This window comes from Stenella coeruleoalba (genome assembly GCF_951394435.1).
Source record: "Stenella coeruleoalba genome assembly, chromosome: 13".
Lineage (NCBI taxonomy): Eukaryota > Metazoa > Chordata > Mammalia > Artiodactyla > Delphinidae > Stenella > Stenella coeruleoalba.
In genome coordinates this window covers 44,483,243-44,508,110 of record NC_137159.1, presented here as the reverse complement: position 1 = coordinate 44,508,110, position 24,868 = coordinate 44,483,243, and the positions used below count along the sequence as shown (strand labels likewise).

At 45.3% G+C, this 24,868-nt stretch overlaps 1 protein-coding gene across 1 annotated transcript in view; it reads left to right on the top strand.

The window, feature by feature from the left end:
• The window catches only part of EML6 (EMAP like 6), a 349,731-nt gene that overhangs the window by 307,986 nt on the left and 16,877 nt on the right, over positions 1-24,868 (top strand). Inside the window, exons 29-32 of the mRNA XM_079941576.1 lie at positions 14,751-14,829; positions 17,977-18,106; positions 19,638-19,736; positions 20,746-20,919. Of these exons, the coding sequence (XP_079797702.1) occupies positions 14,751-14,829; positions 17,977-18,106; positions 19,638-19,736; positions 20,746-20,919 (482 nt within the window). The remainder of the gene's footprint in view (positions 1-14,750; positions 14,830-17,976; positions 18,107-19,637; positions 19,737-20,745; positions 20,920-24,868) is intronic.

The following is a 24,868-nucleotide window of genomic DNA, read 5'->3' as shown; positions in this document are numbered from 1 at the left end:
TGGTACATGTCTCTTTTTGAATTATGGTTTTCTCAGGGTATATGCCCAGTAGTGGGATTGCTGGGTCATATGGTAGTTCTATTTTTAGTTTTTTAAGGAACCCACATACTGTTTTCCATAGTGGTTGTATCAATTTACATTCCCACCAGCAGTGCAGAAGGGTTCCCTTTTCACCACACCCTTTCCAGCATTTATTGTTTCTAGCTTTTTTGATAATGGCCATTCTGACTGGTGTGAGGTGATACCTCATTGTAGTTTTGATTTGCATTTCTCTAATAATTAGTGATGTTGAGCATCTTTTCATGTGCCTCTTGGCCATCTGTATGTCTTCCTTGGTGAAATGTCTATTTAGGTCTTCCGCCCATTTTTTAACTGGATTTTTTGTTTTTTGATGTTGAGCTCCATGAGCTGTTTGTATATTTTGGAGATTAATCCTTTGTCTGTTGTTTCATTTGCAAATATTTTCTCCCATTCTGAGGGTTGTCTTTTCGTCTTGTTTATTGTTTCCTTTGCTGTGCAAAAGCTTTTAAGTTTAATTAAGTCCCATTTGTTTATTTTTGTTTTTATTTCCGTTACTCTAGGAGGTTCCACAGTATCTTTAAAAATAGTGTTTAAGCATCTTTGGTCCATCTCCAGAGATTTGTAATTTCACATTAAGACAAAAAAAACAGAAGTTAGAAACTTAAAACTATAGAAATGTTTGGTACCAATATCCGTTTTCTTGTATGGATCAAAATACCATGCAACCCCAGTTTTGCCTCCTGTGGTAACTGGGTGATGACCACAGAAATGAATCACAAAAGCATTTTCTTAATTTCTAGATAGGATCTAATAATAACTCCAAATGTGGGATATGGTCTTTTATTAAAATCCAAATATGCGGCTCCCCTGGTGGCACAGTGGTTAGGAATCCACCTGCTAATGCAGGGTGCACAGGTTTGAGCCCTGGTCCAGGAAGATCCCACATGCCACAGAGCAACTAAGCCCGTGAGCCACAACTACTGAGCCTGTGTGTCACAACTACTGAAGCCTGTGTGCCTAGAGTCCGTGCTCCACAACAAGAGAAGCTATTTCAATGAGAAGCCCACGCACTGCAATGAAGAGTAGCCCTCGCTCACCACAACTAGATAAAGCCCATGTGGCAACGAAGACCCAACACAGGCAAAAATAAAATAAATAAAAATTTAAAAATAATTTAAAAAAAACATTAATTAAAAAAAAATCCAAATATACTGACCAGCCATTAGTCTTCCTAGTTGCACCTGGTGGGGCCATGTTCCCACCTCCTCCTCACCTAACCGCTTAGCTTAACCATCTGCATGGGGAACAGTAATAATGGAGATTTTTATTTAATATATTCAGTTGGAACCTGTATTCAGACAGAACTCCAACTTTATGATAAAAGATACAAAATAAATACAAATTGAACTATTTTTATGGAAATTGACATTAAAGTATTCACTAATTTTTATTTTTCTAAGAGGATGTAATAGTTAGCTTAGGGATTATTTTCTCAGTGCACCTGAGTCAGCAGTCTGTATTTTTTCAGGGTCCTTTATTAACAAGTGCTGAGGCCTGCAGCTTCGGGCTCTCTGTCCAGGGATGAATAAAAGAATGTGGACTTAACCCTTTCTGTTTCTACACCGTCTTTATAACATTGTCTTGGGTGTTATAGCATTTTCCACCTTTTACGAAAAGAATGAGAGGTTCAAACCCTCCACCCCTGTTTTCTCACCTTAGAAGCTGCATAACTTATAGTCACAAATCACAAATCAAAATACCAAGCTAGGGCTTCCCTGGTGGCGCAGTGGTTGAGAGTCCGCCTGCCGATGCAGGGGACACGGGTTCGTGCACCGGTCTGGGAAGATCCCACATGCCGTGGAGCGGCTAGGCCCGTGAGCCATGGCCGCTGAGCCTGCGCGTCCGGAGCCTGTGCTCTGCAACGGGTGAGGCCACAACTGTGAGAGGCCCGCGTACCGCAAAAAATAAATAAATAAATAAACAAGCTAAAGCATATTTATTTCTTCCCTCAGAAAGGCTTTGGGCTTCCTGCTAGCCTCTACTGTTTATCTCAGACTGGCAAGGTCACCTCTCTCTTAAAAAAAAATTCTGAGTTAGAAAAGTTAGCTTTTAACATTTAAATTGTATTGTCTTAGCACCGGTTTGATGTAGTTTACTTGTAAATTATGGGTAACTCTAGTAATTTTGTGTGTGTGTGTATACCACAACTTCTTTGTCCATTTCATTCATTGATGGGCACTTATGTTGTTTCCATGTCTTGGCTATTGTAAATAATGCTACTGTGCATATAGGGGTACAGATATATTTTCGAGTTAGTGTTTTTCATTTCCTTTGGATATAGTCCAGAAGTGTAATTGCTGGATCATATGGTAGTTCTATTTTTAATTTTTTGAGGCTCCTCCATACTTTTTTCCATAGTGGCTGCACCAATTTACATTCCCACCAACAGTGCACAAGGGATCCCTTTTCTTCACATCCATGCCAGCATTTGTTATCTCTTGTCTTTTTGATGATGGGCATTCTAACAGGAATGAATTGATACCTCATTATGGTTTTAATTTGTATTTCCCTCATGACTAGTGATGTTGAGCATATTTTCATGTACCTGTTGGCCTTTCATATATCTTCTTTGGAGAAATGTCTATTCAGGTCCTTTGCCCATTTTTTAATGGGGTTATTTGGTTTTTTGTTATTGAGTTGTATGAGTTTTTAAATATATTTTGGATATTAACCCCTTGTCAATATATGGTTTGCAAATATTTTTCCCATTCCATAGATTGTCTCTTCACTTTGTTGATGATTTCCTTTACTGTGCAGAAGCTTTTTAGTTTAGTGTAGTCTGCTTGTTTATTTTTTATTTTGTTTCTTGCCCTTTAGGTGTTGTATCCAAAAAATCATTACCAAGACTTATATCAAAGAGCTTTGTTCTTATGTCTTCTTCTAAGAGTTTCATGGTTTCAGGTCTTACATTTAAATGTCTTTAATCCATTTGGAGTTAATTTTTGTGAGTGGTGTAAGTTATGGGTCTGGTTTCATTCTTTTACATGTGACTATCCAATTATCCCAGAACCATTTATTGAAGACACTGTCTTTTCTCTGTTGAGTATTCTTGGCTCCCTTGTCAAATGTTAGTTTATTGTATATGCTTGGGTTTATATCTGGTCTCTTGATTCTGTTCCATTGGTCTATTTGTCTGCTTTTATACTGATACCATACTGTTTTGATGACTATAGCTTTATAGTATAGCTTGAAGTCAGGAAGTGTGATGCCTCCTGCTTTGTTCTTCTTTCTGAGGATTTCTTTGACTATTCAGGGTCTTTTGTGGTTCTGGATAAATTTTAGGAGTGTTTGTTCTACTTCTGTAAAAAAATGCCATTGGAATCTTTTTTTTAATATGTTTTTCTTTATTTATTGTTGGCTGTGTTGGGGCTTCGTTGCTGCGTGTGGGCTTTCTCTAGTTGCAGTGAGCAGGAGCTTCTCTTCATTGCGGTGCATGGACTTCTCATTGCGGTGGCTTCTCTTGTTGTGGAGCACAGGCTCTAGGCACACAGGCTTCAGTAGTTGTGGCACATGGGCTCAATAGTTGTGGCACATGGGCTCAATAGTTGTGGCTCATGGGCTGTAGCGTGCAGGCTCAGTAGTCGTGGCATAGGGGCTTAGTTACTCTGCAGCATTAGGGATCTTCCTGGACCAGGGTTCAAACCCGTGTCCCCTGCATTCACAGGCAGATTCTTAACCACTGCACCACAAGGGAAGTCCCACCATTGGAATCTTGATAGGGATTGCATTTAATCTATAGATGGCTTTTGTAGTATTGACAATTTAACAATACTCTTCTAATGCATGAACATGAGATACCTTTCCATTTATTTGCCTCTTCCTCAATTTCTTTTATCAATGTCTTATAGTTTTCAGAGTAGAGATCTTTCACCTCCATAGTTAAATTTATTCCTGAGTATTTTGTTCTTGATACTCTTGTAAATGTGGTTGATTTCTTTATTCCTTTTTCTGAAAGTTTGTTGTTAGTTTATAGAAACACTACTGATTTTTCTGTGTTAATTTGTATCATATAACTTTACTGAAATCATTGATTAGATTTAACAGGTTTATGGTTGTCTTTAGGATTTTCTGTATGTAAAATCATGTCATCTGAATATAGAGACAATTTTATTCTTCCTTTCCAATTCTGATACTTTTATTTCTTTTTCTTACCTGATTACTCTAGCTAGGACTTCCAGTACTATGTTGAATAGTGTGGCACATTCGTCTTGTTCCTGATGTTAGAAGAAAAGCTTTTAACCTTTCACCATTAAGTATGATATTAGCTATGGGCCTGTCTTATATGGCCTTTATTTTGCTGAGATATGTTCCTTCTATTCCTAATTTGTTAATAGTTTTTATCATGAATGGATGTTGAATTTTGTAAAATGCTTTTTCCACGTCTGTTGAGATTATCATATATTTCTTTTCTTTCATTCTGTGAATATGATGTATCACACTGATTGATTTGCATATGTTGAACCCTCCTTGCATCCCCAGGATAAATCCCACTTGATCATGGTGAATGATTCTTTTAATGTGCTGCTGAATTCGGTTTGCTAGTATGTGATTGAGAACTTTTACATCTGTATCCGTCAGAGATATTGGCCTATACTTTTCTAGTAATGTCCTTTTCTGTTTTTGGTATCAGGATAATGCTGGTCTCGTAAAATGAGTTTGGGAGTGTTCCCTCCTCTTCAGTTTTTTGGAAAAGTTTGAGAAGGATTGGTGTTAATTCCTCTTTAAATGTTTGGTAGAATTTACCAGCGAAGCCGTCTAATTCTGGGCTTTGCTTCAGTGGGATAGTACACATATTTTAAAGTAGAAATCCTCACATTTAAAAATTTTAATTTGAAATCAGTCTCCATCTTGGCCATTTTTTAAAGCAAAAGTTAGTTAATGACAGTTTTATATCAACTTTATTATTACTACCATTACCTCCCCAACATTTGAAACCTTTCACATCTTTCCATTTCCCTTGTTTTTTTGTTCTGGAATCTCTGACTTTTACAAAAAGAGTTGGCTCAGTGAGAGTCAAAGCAAAATTTAGCTGCCCTTGGTTTTTCTCTTACATCTAAAACCTCAATAGATATCCAGTGTTTACCTGGAAAGTGGCTGACTGCATTCTGGCAAGGGCTTCAGGCAATCAGATGTGGGATTGGTGGACTCCCCTGGTGGTCTGGTGGTTAAGACTCTGAGCTTCCACTGCACAGGTCGCTGTTTGATCCCTAAACCAGGGATCAGGGAAGTTCTGCATGCCGTGGGTGACAGCCAAAAAAAAAAAAAAAAAAAAAAACCACAAAACACAAGTGGGATGTGGGATTGGTGTCAGAAGTGGGATCAATGCCACTTCTTTTTTAATCCTACTCCTGTTGGTTGGAGATCTGAGGATTGCCTTAAGAGTTGAACAATCACAGGCCTTTGTTGTTTACCAGATTAGGAGATTCTTCTTAACCCCTCTCCTCAAACTAGGATGTCAACTCTGTGAAAGCAAAATTTCTGATATACTACTTTATCTCCAAATTTGATAACAGTGCCAGCACTCCGTAAATATTTGTTGAATGAATGAATAAACTCCTTAACAACAAGATTTAGGTTGATTTCCAGTTGATTTCCAACTGACACCCATGGATTAGATACCAAAGTCTAAGATCTTGTCAGCATCTTGTCTTTACATTCATAATGCAGTTTGGAAATTTCTCTCTCTAAGTAGTGGACACCCCTGGTCCCTTCCAGCTCTCAGGTTAAAGGATTCTGCCTTTAGGCAATTTCAAACACCAGCCTTAAGTGGAGAGACCCTTACTCCTAAGCTACATCTCTGTGGCATTGAGGGTCATTGTCTCCTTTGGCAGGCAGAGTATGACAGTGAGTGTTTAGAAGGGAATCTAGGGGATCAGGCAACTTCTCTGCTCAGTCATATATTCCACAAGTTTCCTTTCATATGGTTGAATGAGCAGTGCCTGCAACAGTTCCCATGGACAGGGACTCATCCCCAGGCACCAGGGGCCCCTTGCAATATTCACCCATTTGGCTGTCAGCATCTCATTATCTTTCAGTAACCCCTACTTGTGGATTTGCAGGCAGATCAGGATCCTGAAGGGTGATCTTTGTCCTCCCCCTCCCTCTAGTGCCTCACTCTGGGGAGGGTGGTTTGAGCACCCCCAGACATGTATTGAAGGTGGGGGGGGGGTTGTGTCCTGAGTGGAATCCTTCTCCTAATCCTCCATGGTGAGGGGATGGGAAAAGAATGTTTTCCACTCCACAGACTGCCTTCCCCCACAAGGCAACCTCACCCTTCATCCATTTCAGCTAGCCAGTGTGAGGAAACACTGAGGTGGCAGTGCCAGAACTATTCTTAGCAGGGGATTATAAAGAAGGAATCTGTGAATACTCTTACATTAATCTTTCAGTCCCTCTGGTACATATTTACTCTCAATCTAGGCCATATGTTCCTTAGGAAACCAAGAAGCCTTTACAAACAAAGATTAGAAGCAGATTCTGAGCCTTCTATAAATGGTGGCCCCCTCATCTCTGAATTGACAGGTCCTAGCACCAGATGACCTCAAAACAGAGTGGTCTAGCACTAGGGATTTCCAAACTTTTTCTTAAACCATGCTTATGGTTGAGTGGGGAAGGCTCTAAAGCTTATCTACTTCTATTATCTCATATCCTTTCCAAATCAATTTGTACAGATTCGTGAACTTAAACAAAAAGAAAATCCTATGAAGAAAACTGTACATCATGTTTAGGGGGATTGGTTTGCTTTAGATTTGTGTTTTTTGTTTCAGCCCCAAATTAATAGCTGCCTTGAATCCTTAGTTCCTTAATACATGGGTCCATGGTATCAAGCTAGTTAAAGTTCCACTGAATTATAAACTTCGTCTATGCGACTCTCAGTTTATCAAGGGTCAGTCCTGTGCCTATCATGGTAACCACCATGTGCCTCACACAGTGCCTTGTACGTAGTGAACAGATATTTCTTCAGCGAGTAGATGAATGGACACATTTACTTAGCCTGCTTCTCTGCATATTTAAGTAAATTAATCTGTCCTCAAAATGGTCTGCAAATCTGTTTTTTGTCAGCAAACCACTTTTACCTTTGTTTTGTTAGCACCGATGGGTGGTCTTACTTTTGTGGTGAAAGGTGTGACCCATGTAGAACTGAATGATGCCCCATCTTGCCATGGAACTGCTCTTGGTTAAATGATTTTTTATCTTCATACCCTCCATCCATTAGGAATTAAATGTTTATTTGGTTTAAATCTATTACAATAACCCGAGGCAAAAAGAACTGAAAAGTTCTTTTTACAGACAAAGCTTCTTAGTCAGCAGATTTACAATGAAACAAAGAACATGGTCCCAAGTGGCAGAGTGTAAAAATATGGGAAAAGTTTAGATAGAGTTCCCTGAATTGAAACAAACCACCATCTATAGGTAATCCCAGTTTCTCTTTTTACCTTTCATGCTATGTTTGAGGACAGAAGTCTGCTGAGAGAACCTGCCCCCCATTTTTGAAAAATGCCTTATTTTAATCAGTGAATCCACATTTCAAGTTTGCCTGAGGTTTGATGAGCATGATGTAGCGGGACCATGCTCCCATCCATGGTGACATCAACGAATAAACAGCCCAGCTCTCCTGGCACTTTCCTCAGCTTCCCTGGCCTGACAGAAGCCCTTTGTCATCACTGATCAGTAGATGCTTTGTGAGCTTGTAGTGTAAGAGTTTCTAAGAATTGACAGTCATGCTAGCAGGTGCTGCTGAATTTACCATACTGAGATCTGTTAAAACCACTCCATCCCACAGTGGAGGGACCATAAAGAGCCTAAGATTTGGTACAGAGCCCTGCAGTTACATATATGTTGCATGAGAGCTAAGCTCAGATCTCACTCTGGGAGGGTGATTGAGCACGTGGAGGGCAAACGGGGCAATGCTCTGCTACTCCAGAGCATTTCTCTCCAGGCTAAATTATTCTTCTTCCCTGAATCCCTTAATTCTGTGAGTTCTACGCTCAGAGCTGCCCTGAGCAGGTAGAAGGTGGCAAGTTTCTTGTTCTCTGACAAGGTGGAGGGAACTGAAGTTACAATAGCTATTAAACCCCGATATGCTGAAATTAATCATTTCAAAGGCCTGTTGTTTGCCATGTAACTCTTCTGAAAGATGAATGGTTAGTGATTTAAGGGAATTTAATGCTACCTTCATAAATGATTTTCCCTTTGCACACCCCTTGATTTTCTGTGTTGTTTGAAGCAAAGTAATGACTTCTATGTAACTGATAATTTTAGGAACTTAGCCTGCCATTCATTAGAAAACAATTTGCTCATTTTTTTATCACAAAGAATGTTCCAGGGCATAAAAATGCAGAGGTGCTATGAAGTGCTAAAACATGACTTTTTAATAGATTAACACACCTAGGAAATTATACTCCTACAGTGGAATCAGTTGACTCAAACCCACTTGCACATGGAGCTAAAGAACATATCACAAATGGGTAAGCGCTCTTCTACCAAGAGGGAGCTTCTCTCTCTCTCTCTCTCAGAAGACACTGGCGGCATTGGGTCCTCTAATTTTAATCAAGTCTCTGAACATCTCTCAGACCTCCATTTGGAGGGAATGGGTGATACTAGGGTTGTTTACCCTCCTGCTTTTTACCATTGTGTGGTCCTGATGTGATAACTGAGAAGGTATTTGCAGAAGCAGTTGTTAGGGTGCACGATTTGTGCCCCTTGAAACGATGTCACTGGGTGTAAGGTGTGGAGGCTCGGGCTTTCTTGCAGGTGTGTGTGAAGCATATCGGCGTGCTCACTTCAAAGGAACTTCACTCCTTTGAAGTTCACATCATGCTCTGCCATCTTCTCCGCCTCCCACTTCCTGTCGTTTATCAACTTCCTGTCTCTGGCTAGTGGTCAACTGGCCGACCCCAGCTCCTGCTGTGCTGTGGCTTAAGTCATCACCCGTAGCTCCTGTCTCCATGACTTACCCTTCTCTCCTCTAGATTTCTCGTTCCCAGAACACCTGATCTTCATCCTCATCAAGACATCCAGTGTCTAGACACCTCCATTTTTTTCATCAGCTCCCTCCTGGCCTCACTTTTTGCCTCCTTAAATGCCACTCTTTCAGTCCTCTCCGCTCTCCATTCCTATATTTCTCCTACAGCCCCACGCCTCCACTCTTCTGACTAGAAAATCACATTGGTACCGATTGCCCTTACCAGAGTCCTTTCTATTCGCCACCCCACAAAAACTATTCACCTCCTTCCTTCTCCTCTCAGAGGAAGTGAGACCCCCCTCCTCTTCAAGGCTGGTCCCTCCTTCAAGCTGGTGCTTGGACCCCAGCCTCCCATCCATCCGAGCTCCCTCATCATCTCTCCTCTTTCCTATGTCTCCTCTGCCACTTGCCCAAAACTGGGTCCATGTCCTCAGCCACGAAACACATTCCAGTCTTTCCCATCCCCGCCTAACTCTCTTCAGGAGGAAAACAAGACCTCTGGCTGAGCTTTTACACTTATACACATATTCCCACCCTCACGTTCCCTCCCTTTTCTCCTTCTCACCAAGACCTTACCAAGTCTCTCCTTCACTCTCCAGCCATTCCATCTGTCATGGTGACTCTCTAATTCCCAAATCCAATCCATTCTCCTCTTTGTCTTGTTTAAAGGACAAACTTGTTTCTTCTAGAGTAGCATTGTTCAACAGAAATATAATGCAAGCCATGTATATGATTTTTCTAGTAGCCACATTGCAAAAATTAAAAGAGACGGTGAAACTAATTTTAATAATGTATTTTATTTAACCCCAAACATAAAAATGTCATTTTGATGTGTAATCGATATAAAAATAATTTATATTCTTTTTTGAATTATTTTTACTAGGTCTTCGAAACCTGGTGTGTGCTTTGCAGTTATAACACATCTTAATGTGGACAAGCCACAGTTCAAGTGCTCAAGAGCTGCATGTGGCCAGTGCTACCATATTGGACAGTGCGGTTTTAGATATTCTTCTGTCACTTACCTTTTGGAAACAATCTCTTCTGGCCCTCCTCCAACCTCTCCAACCATTCCTTCCCAGTGCCCCATCTCTGCTTCCTCTTCCAGCCCCTCACATGCTGTTCGTCCTTAGGATTTCACTTTTGGCCATTCTCTTTTTTCACCTTACACTCTCTCCCTGATTCATATGTTCTACCTACTGGCTGATGATTCCCAAAGTCATATGTCTGAGTCCCACCTCTCAGTTTAACCTCCAGCTGGTATAGCCAACCCACAGATGTCCGAAGTTTGACATGCCAAAATGGAACTCATCATCTTCCCTCAAAACTCTTCTCCTGTCTCAGTCAGCGGTGCCACCGTCCACCTAGAGGCCCAAGCAGAGAACTGGTGTTCCACTTGAATTGCTCTTCCTCCTTCATCCCCTAGAGCTAATCAATTATAAAGTCTTTGCGGTATACTTCACCAATATTTCCTTAAATATTCACTTGTCTCCTTCTCCACAACCACTGCTTTAGTCCAGAGATACATCATCCCTCTCTTGCATTATTACACTGGCCTCTTCAGTAGTCTTCGCCTTTACTTGTACTTCCTCTACGCCGTCCCTTATGCCCTCAATGTTTCACCCAAATAATTTGATGTTCACCTAAAATGGCCAAGTCTGGGACTATACCTCTATTTTGTTAAAAAGGGCTGTGTTATAGGCTTCAGTCAAGAGCATTTTCAAGATAGAAGGGTTCTCTTAGGGTAGCGCATAGTTCCCCTGCCTGACACCCTTCTTTCAACTCTACTTCTTCGCTGAGCAGCTCTATAGATGGTTCTAGAAAACATGGGAATACGTTGAACAGAATCCAGTTCCTTTTGTTTTGATAATAGAGAGCTCCCATGGCTTTGGAGACTTTTCTTAAACCTGGCCTCTTCCTGGAGCAGTGGTTCTTAGTTGATCCCAATCCCTCTCTCTGTCTGTCTCTCTCTCTCTCCCTCCAGACATCTTTGAAAATATAATTAAAACATGCCTCCTTTCCCCAGAAAAAATGTACATGTACAAAACAATTTGGCATGAATGTCAGGGGTTTCACTGAGTCCCTGCAGCCCATCCATGGGGGTGATAGATCTTGTTGGAGGACAGTTCTAAAACAGTGCTCACATCACCCACTGGTTCCCACCTGGAACCAGGATCAAGGATAGCTGGGTTTCCCAAGACATTTTGAAAACTCTTAGAGCATTTTGATAGCACATTTTGGAATCTGAAGAAAGCTACGTTTCCTCCAAGGACACTTGGAACATGGTCTGACTAACTACACTAAAAACAATTCCAAACTTGCATTTCTTGGCTAAATGTAGCTGAGTTCCGCCACACCCGCACCTCTCTTTATAGAAGCTACTTGGAACGACTCTGTTTCTCACAGGCTTTCTGAGCCTTCCTCCCTAGTTGGCTCTCACGTTGCGCTCGTCTTGGGTTGTGACTGACTTCCTTGACCTCCTCAGTCACTTCAGAAGCTGCCCCAAGAGCCCTGGCATTGAACCCTCTTCTGTGCATCTCAGGTCATCGTGTACTCTGCTCCACCCCTTGCTTTGCCAGCCCAGCACCCCAGGGAGGGGCGACGGGCGGGGAGGTGAATACCTGGGCGCTGGCCACCCCTGGGGCCCTTTGTGGGGTGAGAGCCTGTGTCAGGGTAACACTCACATGTCTTCAAGTGTGTCTAAGCTTTCTCTTCAGCAGCTGAGCTGCTGGGCAGTGGGGTTGCAGCTGGGATTGACCCGTCACGGTCCTTCCATGCCCACAGGAAACATGGGGCCTGGGGTGGTGACTCCACTCAGGGGAGTGGGGTGGGTCTCCAGCAGCTTGCACCCCCAGCACTGGGGAGGAATAGGGCTGCCTCGTGACTTAACACCACATCACACATTTGAGCTCCCAGGCCTCTCCTCCACCCTCTCTTACTTGAATAGCTGCACTCCCGCCCTCTCCAAGCTCAAGCCTGTCCTTCCTCCTCTCTCCTGATTATCCACTTCGCTTGCTCTCTTGCCAGGTTCCCTCCTTAAATTTCTTTCCCAATGGAAACTCTTTCTCCTTTGTTTCCCAGAGTCTCTTCAGAGCCCCACTTGCCCCCATGAGGCCCCTTCGTGTCTCTGCTCCTCCCCCCTTCCCCCACGGCTCGCCTTCCCAGCCCTTAACCTCTCTGCACCTCCCTGCTGATTCCCAGTTGCACTCACGGCCTCCTCCCTCTCCCGTCCTGTGTGCCAGCTGGGAACAACCAGCTATAAAGAGTTTATTGGACTGAAAAGTGAGTGAATGTTCTCACACACTCTACTCTTTCCCACCTCAGCAAAGCTTTTCAGAGTCACGTTTCCAAAGGAATCTGAATCTGGAAGGATTTAGATCCACTGAAAAATGCTAAACCTCCAGTGTTTGGCTGTGTTTGAAATTGTTGGCAGTCCCTACCACATCTGATGTTATGAACCCTGTTTATAGATGCCTGGAAAGAAGCCTTTAATGCTTGTATTGTGTTTTAACTTGCTTTCCTTTGGAGGCAGGGAATTGTCAAGTAAGTATGCACAGCACTCTGCAAAAGCCCAGGTGTTCAATGAGCATCTAGAACTAAGCGTTCATGCAGAATTCACAACCGTGAAGGGTCTATACTTACACTCTGCTGAATTTGCCACAATGCAGGTTTCTGCCTTTTGCCCCCTCATCTTCCGTTTTGAAGCAATACAGCTGTAAACATGCTTGTGAAATAAGAAAGAAACATTCTGAGATTGCTTTACTTTTCAGTTTTTAACTGAAAATCAAGGTGAAAAAAAGCATCGGATTGCCTCTACGTGTATATATATACACAATCTCCTGTATATATAAATACACAGTGGTTGTGCTTGTATGCATACTCTGTATACACTGTATAATATGTGACATATTATACAACCTGGGTATGCCCTGAAAACGAGCCCGGCGTGTAATCTCAAATTCTGCCTTATGAACCGTGCTCTAGTCCCAGCATCCCCTTGCTCCCATCTCAGACCTTGGCTTGCTTTTGTCATACATTCGAAGACTCTTAGGTGGAAGAAGAAACCCACGGATTTCATTTAAAAGTTCCACTAAAACAGAAGAAAGAGCAGATGTCCCGGGAAGCGATAATTAATGCGAAGGCAGTCTAATTGTGAAAACTGGCCTGCCCCCGGCCTCCCGCTTTTGCTCAATTTGGCGGCGATGATATCAGCCGGGGGTGTCGTTTTGCAGAGACGCACTCTCTCCCCATTCTCCGGTGGTGATTGTGATGCCATTTGGTCCAATTATCACTTATGATTACATAACATGTTTTGACTGAAGAGTTTCTGAGAAAATAAAGCTACCTTGTTTCTCCCCAGCACAAAAACGCAAGCCCTTCCAGCAGGCAAGCTGCCCTCCCAAGAAACACTGCGAATGATTAGGCTAAATTATTAGTTGAACTTGAGTCAGACACAAAGCAGCCATTGTGCCTAACTCCCAACGACATCCAGGAGGATGTGATTGTTCTTCTGACAACAAGTTTCTCCCCAGCACACTCTAAAATAAGCAGTGGCCCCAGGCGCACTGGCAAAGTCCGTAGAGGGTGCGGAAGCAGTGACAAGGCTTCCTTTTTTCTCCCTATCCTGTAGGCGCTTTAGTGCAGAGTTTGCCCAGAGACGCCAGGGTATGAGCTTTCTGAATTTGCAGAGCGGTGCACTCTTTCATTTCTGTTTTAGCTCTTTGCTGGCATGCTCGGGAAGCATGGTGTGTGCCACACGGGCATGTCTGTTCACTTGGACGATGCTTGTGCATGAATGAGGTGCTTGCTAGTGTGGCTCTGACCTGTACTAAGTCTCTCACTTGGCTTTGTGTGCTGCTCGCAAGGGGATCCAGGTAATCCTTTCTCTTTGCATAGCCCAAGAGCCGTAGCTAATGGTGGGAGCAGATGCAGGGCCAACCTGTCCATCCCTGGGCCCCTAAACTCTGAGAGAAGTCTGTTACCAAAAGATCGCCCTCCTCATATACAAGTCCTTGAGGGCTTACCCATTAAAGAAATCTCTTAATTAAAATTGGAGGCCCAGATCTCCAAAACCAAGCAGGGAAGAGTAACCTTGGGCATGGTGGTAGCAGTTGAATGCAGACCATGACCCTGAGGGACAGGGCAGTGGAGGAGTTTGTTCTGTCTTTCATGCCTTTGCTTCCTACGTGCCCTTTTGTGTGGCAAGAATGACCTGGGCACTTGGCCTTCAGGGCCCATTCCCAGGCATGGCTTATAAGTCCTACTTCACAACACGCCATGATCTCTGGCCACCTAATTCTGAACGGTGTTGGTACATCCCTGTCTGAAGAATGGCCGGTGGGTTCAGGAAGTGTGGCCTCTTCCTTCCCAGACTTAGGCTCCTCTTTAGTTTTAAGACCAGCCCCTCTGGCTCACGCATTCTTCCTGGCTCCCGGGAGAGAGGGACTGACCCTGGCTCTGATGCCTTACGTGTGGGGAAGCCCAACCCGGTGCCTGTGAATCCAGGACCCAAAATGTCAGAAACAGCTTTTCCTGGGGTGGGGGGTGGGGGGGAGGGAGGGGGCAGGACAGATCAAACCCAGGCATGGGGTCCTCCAAGTGGGGGAGGGGAGAAAGCCTGGCACTGGTCTTAGCTGACCTCGCTGGACAAGCAACCTTGCTGCCTTTTGTTCAACACTGTGTTTCTTTTGGCCACTCTCTGTTCTAGACCACCCGTTAGCAGAGCAGCTCCCCAGCCTGAGAAACTCCAGAAGAACAGTATCACCAAAAAAAAGAAATTGGTTGAGGTGAGGAGGTTCAACTATTTTGCTTTTAATCTGATATCGATGTTCTAAGATCTGCCTGGTGGACATCACCATCTGCAATTCCCACACAGCGGTCCCCAACCTTTTGGGCACCATGGACTGGTTTCGTGGAAGACAGTTTTTCTGCGGATGCGGGGGGAGGTGCAGATGGTTTGGGGATGATTCAAGTGCATTACATTTATTGTGTGCTTCTATTATTATTACACTGTAATATTTAATGAAATAATTATACAGCTCACCATAATGCAGAATCAGTGGGAGCCCTGAGCTTGTTTTCGCTTGCCACTCACAGATAGGGTTTTGGTATGAGTCTGCAAGCAATTGATTTATTACGGTCTCTGTGCAGTCAGACCTCTCTGCTAATGATAATCTGTATTTGCAGCTGCTCCCCAGCGCTAGCATCACTGCCTCAGCTCCACCTCAGACCATCAGGCACTAGATTCTCATAAGGAGCACACAACCTAGACCCCTCGCATGCGCAGTTCGCAGTAGGGTTCACGCTCCTATGAGAATCTAATGCGGCTGCTGATGTGACAGGAGGCAGAGCTCAGGTGGTAATGAGAGCCATGGGGAGCGGCTGTAAATACAGGTGAAGCTTCTATCGCTCACCCGCTGCTCACCTCCTGCTGTGTGGCCGGGTTCCTAACAGGCACTGGTCTGTGGCCTGGGGGTTGGGGACCCCTGCCACAGATGCCTTCAAGTGACCCTAACTGGACCCGATGGCTCTCCCTTATCCTCTCTCCCTTCCACACAGTACTGTGTCCCCCAGCAGTGACCAGAGTCCCATCCCCACATCCCCTGGGTCACGTTCTTTCAGCCCTGCCTTGAAGGGTTCCTTCAGACCCTTCCCAGGTCCTATGGGTACTAACTCAAAAATGTCCCAGACCTGGCCCCTTTTCCCTGTACCTAGTACCACTCAGGGAGTGGGGTGCGTAGAGAGTGCAGGCTTATTCACTGTCTCTAATGTTGTTTGAGCCCTTGCCGTGTGCCAGTACCTTGCTGTATATATACTTCCCACCAAGTATTTCACACATGCCTCACATCTACCTACAAGGTGGGTACCATTATTGTTCCATTTTACAGATGAGAACACTATAGATCAGAGAAGTCAAGTGATATGTTAGGCCCCAGCCCAAGATCACCAAGCCAGTAAGTGGAGAGGGCTTTGTACTCAGTTGTTAGGATGGCAGCTCCAGGGGACCTGCTGTTTTCTGAAAGAGGCCTCCTAACTGTTCTTTCTGCCTCCAGACTTTTCCCTTTCCTCTTTGACACATGCCTTTGCTGCCCACAGAGTTAGCTCTTGAAAATACAACTCTTCATGCCTCACCCCAGCTTTAAGACCCAGGAGATTCCCACATTCCTGATGGGATCCAAGCTCATGGTTTCAGAACCTCACCCAGGAGCCCCCTTCCTAGCTCATCACCTGAGATTCTCCACTGCAACTCATGTGTCTAACCCCACAGCCATGAATGTTCTCTGAGGCTGCCTGGGACTTTCAGGCCCCTGTGATTTCAAGCTCCTTATGCTGAGAAGCCTCCTCCTCTTCCCTCCCCACACCCCACCCTTCCAAGCCCTTCTCTGTGCAATCTTCCCTGATGCTCCCCGCCCTAACCCTCCTGTACTCCACCCTCCCCACACCCCCTCCTCCACACCCTTGTCGGGCTCTACTACCATAGTTCCCTACTCATCTCTCTCCTCTGCTGTGCTCCGAACTCCCGAGGCAGGAAAATCTATCTGAAACATTTGTATTGGAAAAGGGAAATATGTTGCGGGGGGTTTATCATAGAACACAGCACAGGTCAAGAAATACAGCTGAACTTCAGGAAAGATAGGGTCCAGGAGCTGAAAAGCTGCCCTGAGCCAAGATGGTGCCTCTTTCTGCCCAGCAGGGCCTCGTGCATGCCTGATGCATTCGTCTCTTTTCCTGCAGACTTCTTGAACTTCTTTAGTAGACTGTGGTGCTATCCAGTGCCCAAGTTTTACATCTCTTACCAGGGTCCTCAATTCTAAATTCCTGGCGGAAACTATCTGATTGGCCCAGCTTGAGTCAGTTGTCGACCTAGACTGGGGAATCACATATTACACACGCAGTTTCTGGGAAACACATGGGGTGGGGAAGAGACTAGAGGTGGGTAGCCGCTCGCTCAGTTGAAAGGAGAAGAAGGGCTTTCCAGGTGAGAGATAATTTAAAAAAAAAAAAGTCATAAAAATAGGAAACCTCCTGATACGTGGGCTAAATGGACGTGTCAGCTTGACCAAGGGTCACAGGAGATGTGAGAATAGGGCCTGATTGTGCCAACTTAAGGAGTCTGGACTTTCCCATAGGTAGTGAAAGTCATTGAATGCTTTTGAGTAAGGAGGTGTGGTATTTTAGAATTAATCTGATGTTTGCAATTCGCAAGCTTTGGAGAGAGAAAAGGCTAGAATCAGGGAACCTAGAGAAAAGGGACCCACATCTTCTTAATCTTGTATCCCTCCCCCCGCAAGCCCCAACCAGCAAAGTGCCCGGTGCAGAAGAGCTGCCAACAGTACAGGTGTGTCAAGTCGAATCAAGAACAGAGCTGATCTGAATCAGTCACTGCTTTTGTCGTGGAAGACAAGACAGGAAGAAGAGAAAGACTGTAAACCTAGAACAGTATCTAGTTGTTGGGGAGAAAAGAATGTAGATGGTGTAGAAACTTTGTAGGGCAAGCACCAAGCAACAGAACGAGCATTGCATTTGCCTCAGTGCTGTGCTCTGCCGGTCCCTGCTGCATCTGGGCGAATCAGAGCAGAGCTCTGAGACACCATTCAGGTCACCTTCGAGAGCACCTGCCAAGGCGCAGACGTAAAACTTCTGGGTAACTTTTACCGGGTATCACCTTGGTAGGCTTTGCCTCGCCTGAGAAGCAAGGAAGCAAATCTTTTCTATTTCGAAAACTCACTGTAATTCTACATGTTAGCCTGTCCCCCTATTATGTCAAAGAAGTAAAGAAAGGGTTGCACTGTATCCCCAGCTGGTCAAGGAGTGAGTGGTTGGCTGTCTCACCAGCCTCATGGTTCCCATGACATGCGTGTCCCCGAAGTGCGGGTTTGTTCCTGTGCCGTTACTTCCTCTAAGGACCCTTTCATCCTTGTGTGGGAATGTAGGAGCTGGCTCTCGACCACGTGTTTGGCTACAGAGGGTTTGACTGTCGCAATAACCTGCATTACCTGAATGACGGTGCTGACATCATATTCCACGCGGCCGCGGCCGGCATCGTTCAGAACCTGTCCACAGGTAAATGGGTTGGGAGAAACCGCCATCTGAACACAGGCTTTTATTTTAGCCCTTTTATGCACTTTCCCAGTGGTTAGATGCCCCAAAGCTTAAGCTCTCTCTTCCCTTTAGAGCCATTCCACTCCATTCCAGACTGGTGTCATTTAGTCCTGGAAGATGCTCAGGCCCACGTTCCCAGAGTCAGACCCTCTTTCTCTTTATCCCTCACCCAGCCACATCTCATCTCAGGCCCTGGAAGGGAGGTGTCGGTGTTTGCATCAGCTCCATGGAGGCCGAGAGGGATGGAGGGAAGCCAGAAGGAGGGTGTGGCGAGTAGAGAAACCCTTATAGGCAGTAACCAAGAACAAAAAATGAGGGAACTTTTCTCATTGATTTTTAACAGTCACCAAAATTTTTAGCAACTCAGATTTTCAAGTTTTGTTTGTTTTGAATAGTTAACCACATTCACAGTGAGAATGAGAACAATAAACAAGAATACCTAAAATGTCCCTTAACTATAGAATGACTCTTAAATTTAAAAAAAAAGTTTAAAAAGAAACACCTCAAGCAAAAAGAATCATTCAGAAACTAATTTAATAGACACGCTTATTTTTACCACAAGATTTAAACACGGTAACATGTCGCCTTTATTTGCTTTATATCTTAAAACAAACCTTTTCTTCCTCTCAAATTTTTATGCTCCTTCATAGTTTTTTGTAGTTCATGCATAGATTTTTTTAGACAGTAAAATCACTGGGCACATAATGATTTGGTTTTTGGGGGCGAGGGGGGCCTTGGAATTTTCTATACATTTTGCTCAATTTTCTAGCCACATGTTACCAGGTTAGTAGCAATGTGCTGTATTCCATGCCATCACTCACCTCTCAGTTCCTGTGCATTTGGGTGGGTTTACAGTGACCACTTGGGCAGTCAGCAAACTGTTTGCTGCAATAGACGATAAAGCTTTTCCTGTCCTTTCCTCCACTTCCTGTGACACATGTTGACATAGGGCTTCAGGGGGGTGAAGCCATCACCTGTGCTATCCAGGCACCCAGGAGATTAGCACTTTGATAGATAAAGATGATTAAAAGGGATTTCCTAAGTATTCTCCTGTTTAGTCTTCCCTTTCCAATTAGTATGTAGTGCCATTTTGCTCAGCAAAGCGCTATCTCCAGGTGCCCCCTCCCTGCCCTGCCCAGAGGAAGAGACACTGAGAAGCCGTGGGTCCTGGGCTGCAGGAGGAGGAACTGTTCTGGACTCTGGAAGCCTGTGCACTTGGGCTGTGCTGTGGCGCCACCCAGGATGCAGAAGGATTGAAGTGGAACTTGTGTGTTTAGATTAGATAACAGACACCAGCTCTCCTCCCGATCCTGGGACAGAATGTGTCAATGTAAAAAAGGATCTCCCATCTCCCTAAGGATGATTCCTAAAGTGAGAGTTCGGCACTTTAAGCTCTCGCTTTTACAAGGCCTTTCCAAAGACTCACACAAAGCTTTGGGGTTGCCCCAAGAGCTCTTTCAGTCCCCTGCTCACCCTGCCCCGTCTCTCCTAGGGAGCCAGAGCTTCTACCTGGAGCACACGGATGACATCCTCTGCCTCACGGTGAACCAGCACCCCAAGTACAGAAACGTGGTGGCCACCAGCCAGATAGGTAGGAGGGTCCTGCAGCCGCCGAGGCTCTCCCAGCTGAGCAGAGACGTTGACTTAACAGCAGTTACTGGGGAGGCAGCGGGCAGGTCATTGGTATCCACCCTTTGTCGATGTCACTCTTGATTTTTTGAGCCCTGAATGTATCAATGTTGCCTGAGTTGACACAACCAGTGATTGGTGACCTGAAGGACCATTAAGTCAGACCAGAGCCTCATCATCCAAATAAACGGGTGGCCCCCATCCCTGGGGACTTGTGAGAATAATTTTTCAGAGCCCAGGTGTCAAGTGAAGAGCCCCACATCTGAAGCCTGGAGGTTGCGCTTGGCAAGGGTAGATTCCAATATGTGTGCCTGGCTCTTCTCACTCTAGGAAAATGCCAATGACAAATGTGAACTGATTCACATTTGTGAAGAGTGGTGGTTGTTTTCTTTTAACTCTGTCATTTCAAAGGCAGTTTTTCCAAACATATCTTCCTGCTTGTTTTCATTGAACCCATGCCCATTTTAAAATTTAATTTGGAACTTTCTGATGCTGGTGTTAAGTGCTTCACTCCTAGAAACATGACTTATTTTAGCTATTGTTTTCCCTTGACGCTTCCTCATTGCCATTGCTCATCCAATGCAGGTGATATTACGGAGACCCCAGGTAAGGCTGTCGCATCTGTGAGTAGTTTGAATCTGCACAGCGAAACCATGTCGATGTACCTCGTTTGCTGATTGTACCTGGCTGAGTTGCAGATACAAATCATTGACCTCACCAGTTTCCTTTGTGTATACTCCACCTCGAGTGTGTGTGTTGGACATAAACACCCCTAGGTCTCTGCCTCTGAAAGCACAGCAGATGTTTCCCGTTGTCTCTCACCTCCGGCCAGGCCAGGCCATAGGTCTCTTAGCCCCCGTCACTGTAACGCCCCGAACACCTGTCCTAAAGCGGCTTTTAGGTGAGCGTCAGCGTTGCCTCGGCTCCGCCATTCCCCAGCCTTAGCTCTTCGTCGTACCTCCCACATTCAGGAGCAACACCTTCCATCCACGTGTGGGACGCCATGACCAAACACACCCTCTCCGTGCTGCGGTGCTTCCACTCGAAGGGGGTGAATTACATCAACTTCAGCGCAACCGGGAAGCTGCTGGTGTCAGTGGGCGTGGACCCCGAGCACACCATCACCGTCTGGCGCTGGCAGGAGGGTAAGGGAAGCGGGCTTTCTGTCCCTCTGGGAGGCTTGTTTGTGGCATGGGCTGGGCTCCAACCTAGATCTGCCTCACTCCACGGCCCACCATAGGCACTGCTGCCGCATCAGCAGAAACCAGGGCTCTTGGGATCCTAGAGAAGCTGCTCATCAGCTGCCACTGCATCCCTGGACCCCATGGCCTCTGGAGTCCTGAGCTGGTCAGTGAAGGGGCTTTGGGCACTTTGGGAAAGTGGCTCAGTGCTGGCTGGCTCCCTCCTCAGACAGGAGGCAGCAGCCTCCACCATGTCTGTCCTAATCACCTACCTACCCAAACTTCCTTGTCTGTCTGGTGAACCCTGGATCCTGCTGCAGCTTTGTCACCCTGATTGCCTTCTTACAGGAACTGGGATGGGGTTTTATCACCATAGTCTTAGAAACTCTTTTTATTAACATTTTTGAAATGGGGATTCACCTTATAATTAAGGCTTACATTTAATGTGACAAGATTTCTATCTTGTCCTCCCCCAATATGTGCATGCACACAGGCTGCTACTAAATTTACGGTCTTCTTTGGATCAGATATATGCAATCTTCCATGTATATTCTCAGGGTGGCAAAAGCGGATCCAGTTAGTTAATAATGAGGTCTGTCTCCAGCCGGGCCGCCTATATCTGGGGCATGCTAAGCCAGGCAGGCACAGAGGAAGCACTTCTCCAATCCAGGGCTTCTCGAGTCCCGTGATCTCAGAGGGAGATCTGTGCATGATCTCAGGCACAGTACCTGCCCCAGCACAGTACCTGCCCCAGCACAGTACCTGTCCCAGCACAGTACCTGCCCCAGCACAGTACCTGCCCCAGCACAGTACCTGTCCCTGCCTTGTCTCTTGCTCACCTAGGGCCCCTTCTGACTTCCCAAGTGGATTGGTGGAGCCAGGACTTTTAAATAAGCTCCCAGGAAAAAGAGAAGTCTTTCCTTTGGTAATTTTCTCCCATTATCTTTGTTGGAACCAGCATTTGTCTGTATGGAAGGGTTCTAAGTCAGCGATAATGTCTCATAGCCTGACACCAACCAGCAGCTCTTCTGAGCTGATTATGTGTGGTTTTTGCCTTCACTTCAAGTCCTGCTTACAGATAAATAATGTAGTTTTGAGGGAGGTTTATAGCCATTCTTTGTTATCATTAGAGAGCGTATTATTCATTTCTCATTTGTCTTTAACAAATTATCTTGTGGAACCCTTGGGGGGGTGTGTGTCTGTGTGTGTGTGAAACAAAATTAAATGGAATAAAAAAATGAGCTTAATATATAAAATGCATGTTGTCAGGTCCTAGATACGTGTATGAAATTTGTTCTGAGCAACCTGGAAGCCAGTGAAAAGAGGGAGACAGGCATCTTCACAATTAGAAGTGTCCATGAGATTAAAACAAGGCAAAAGCAAACAGTGGATTAGAAGAAATGTGCATGTTATTTATTTTGTATTTTCCCCATGATTGCTGAAATTAATCCTCTTTCCATGTCTTTATTGGCCACTTACATTGCTGCTTCTGCAGTTCAGCTGTTCAAATCCTTTTTTTTTCTGTGGGTGGGAGGGTTGTCTTTTGCTTATGCCTTGTAGCTCTTTACTGATTGTCTTTTAAAGCATCGCATATGTTTTCTTCCAGTCTGTTGTTTGTTTTTTAAATTAGTTTATAGTATCCTTGGGGACCATGGTTTTTAAAAGCTCTGAGCCCTAGGTTGTGAGGAATCTGTTCCAGTAAGTCAGGCATTCCATCTGCAGGGAGAGAATTTACTGCCCTGAGAGGTAACCTGAGGGTCTCCCCAGCCATTCCTGGGAAGGGATTCCAGGAGGGAGTGTCTGAGGGCTGGCTACAGGCCCAGCCATGTTAAGAACCCACCAGTACTCTAATAGCCATTTAAAAGTAAATAAATACAAGTGACGAGGAAGAGGGGAAGAAAAAAAGTATGTGAGTAAATAATATAGGGAGATTGATTAAGAGGAAGTTGGAATTAAGACATTAAGAATAAGAAGAAAATGGAAAGAAAAGAAGTTTAAAATAAACATTAAAAACTCAAGGGAGGACCTTCAAGATGGCAGAGGAATAAGACGTGGAGATCACCTTCCTCCTCACAAGTACATCAGAAATACATCTACATGTGGAACAACTGCTACAGAACACCTACTGAACGCTGGCAGAAGACCTCAGACCTCCCAAAAGGCAAGAAACCCCCCACGTACCTGGGTAGGGCAAAAGAAAAAAGAAACAACAGAGACAAAAGGATAGGGATGGGACCTGCACCACTGGGAGGGAGCTGTGAAGGAGGAAAGGTTTCCACACACTAGGAAGCCCCTTCTCAGGCAGAGACGGAGCGGCGGCCGAGAAGCGGCGGAGCCATGGAGGAGAGCGCAGCAACAGGGGTGCGGGGGGCAAAGTGGAGAGATTCCCTCACAGAGGATTGGAGCCGACCGGCACTCACCAGCCCTAGAGGCTTGTCTGCTCCCCCGCCGGGGTGGGCGGGGCTGGGAGCTGAGGCTCGGGCTTCGGTCGGATCCCAAGGAGAGGACTGGGGTTGGTAGCAGGATCACAGCCTGAAGGGGCTAGTGCGCCACAGCTAGCCGGGAGGGAGTCCGGGAAAAAGTCTGGAGCTGCCGAAGAGGCAAGAGACCATTGTTTCGTGGTGCGCGAGGAGAGGAGATTCAGAGCACCGCCTAAACGAGCTCCAGAGATGGGCGCGAGCCACGGCTATCAGCGCGGACCCCAGAGACGGGCATGAGACGCTAAGGCTGCTGCTGCAGCCACCAAGAAGCCTGTTTGCAAGCACAGGTCACTATCCACACCTCCACTCCCTGGAGTCTGTGCAGCCCGCCACTGGCAGGGTCCCGGGATCCAGGGACAACTTCCCCGGGAGAACGCACGGCGCGCCTCAGGCTGGTGCAACGTCCCGCCGGTCTCTGCTGCCCCAGGCTCGCCCCGCATCCGTACCCCTCCCTCCCCCCGGCCTGAATGAGCCAGAGCCCCCTAATCAGCTATTACTTTAACCCCGTCCTGTCTGAGCGATGAACAGATCCCCTCAGGCGACCTGCACACAGAGGCAGGGCCAAATCCAAAGCTGAACCCCACGAGCTGTGCGAACAAAGAAGAGAAAGGGAAATCTCTCCCAGCAGCCTCAGGAGCAGCGGATTAAAGCTCCACAATCAACTTGATGTACCCTGCATCTGTGGAATACATGAATAGACAATGAATCACCCCAAATCAGAGGTGGTAGACTTTGGGAGCAACTGTAGACTTGAGGTTTGCTTTCTGCATATAATTTGTTTCTGGTTTTATGTTTATCTTAGTTTAGTATTTAGAGCTTACTATCATTGGTAGATTTGTTTATTGGCTTGCTTGCTGTCTTCTTTTTATTTTTTGTTTTCATAATTTTTTAAATTTTAATTTTCATAACGATTTTATTTTGTTTTACTTTTTTCTTTCTTTCTTTCTTTTTTTCTCCCTTTTCTTCTGAGTTGTGTGGCTGACAGGGTCTTGATGCTCTAGCCGTGTGTCAGGCCTGAGCCTCAGTAGCGGGAGAGCCGAGTTCAGGACATTGCTCTACCTCCCAGCTCCACATAATATCAATCGGCAAGAGCTCTCCCAGAGATCTCCATCTCAACACTAAGACCCAGCTCCACTCAACAACCAGCAAGCTCCAGTGATGGACACCCCATGCCAAACAACTAGCAAGACAGGAACACAACTCCACCCATTAGCAGAGAGACTGCCTAAAATCATAATAAGGTCACAGACACCCCAAAACATACCACCAGACTCGGTCCTACCCACCAGAAAGATAAGATCCAGCCTCATCCACCAGAACACAGGCACCAGTCCCCTCTACCAGGAAGCCTACACAACCCACTGAACCAACCTTACCCACTGGGGACGGACACCAAAAACAACGGGAACTAAGAACCTGCAGCCTGCGAAAAG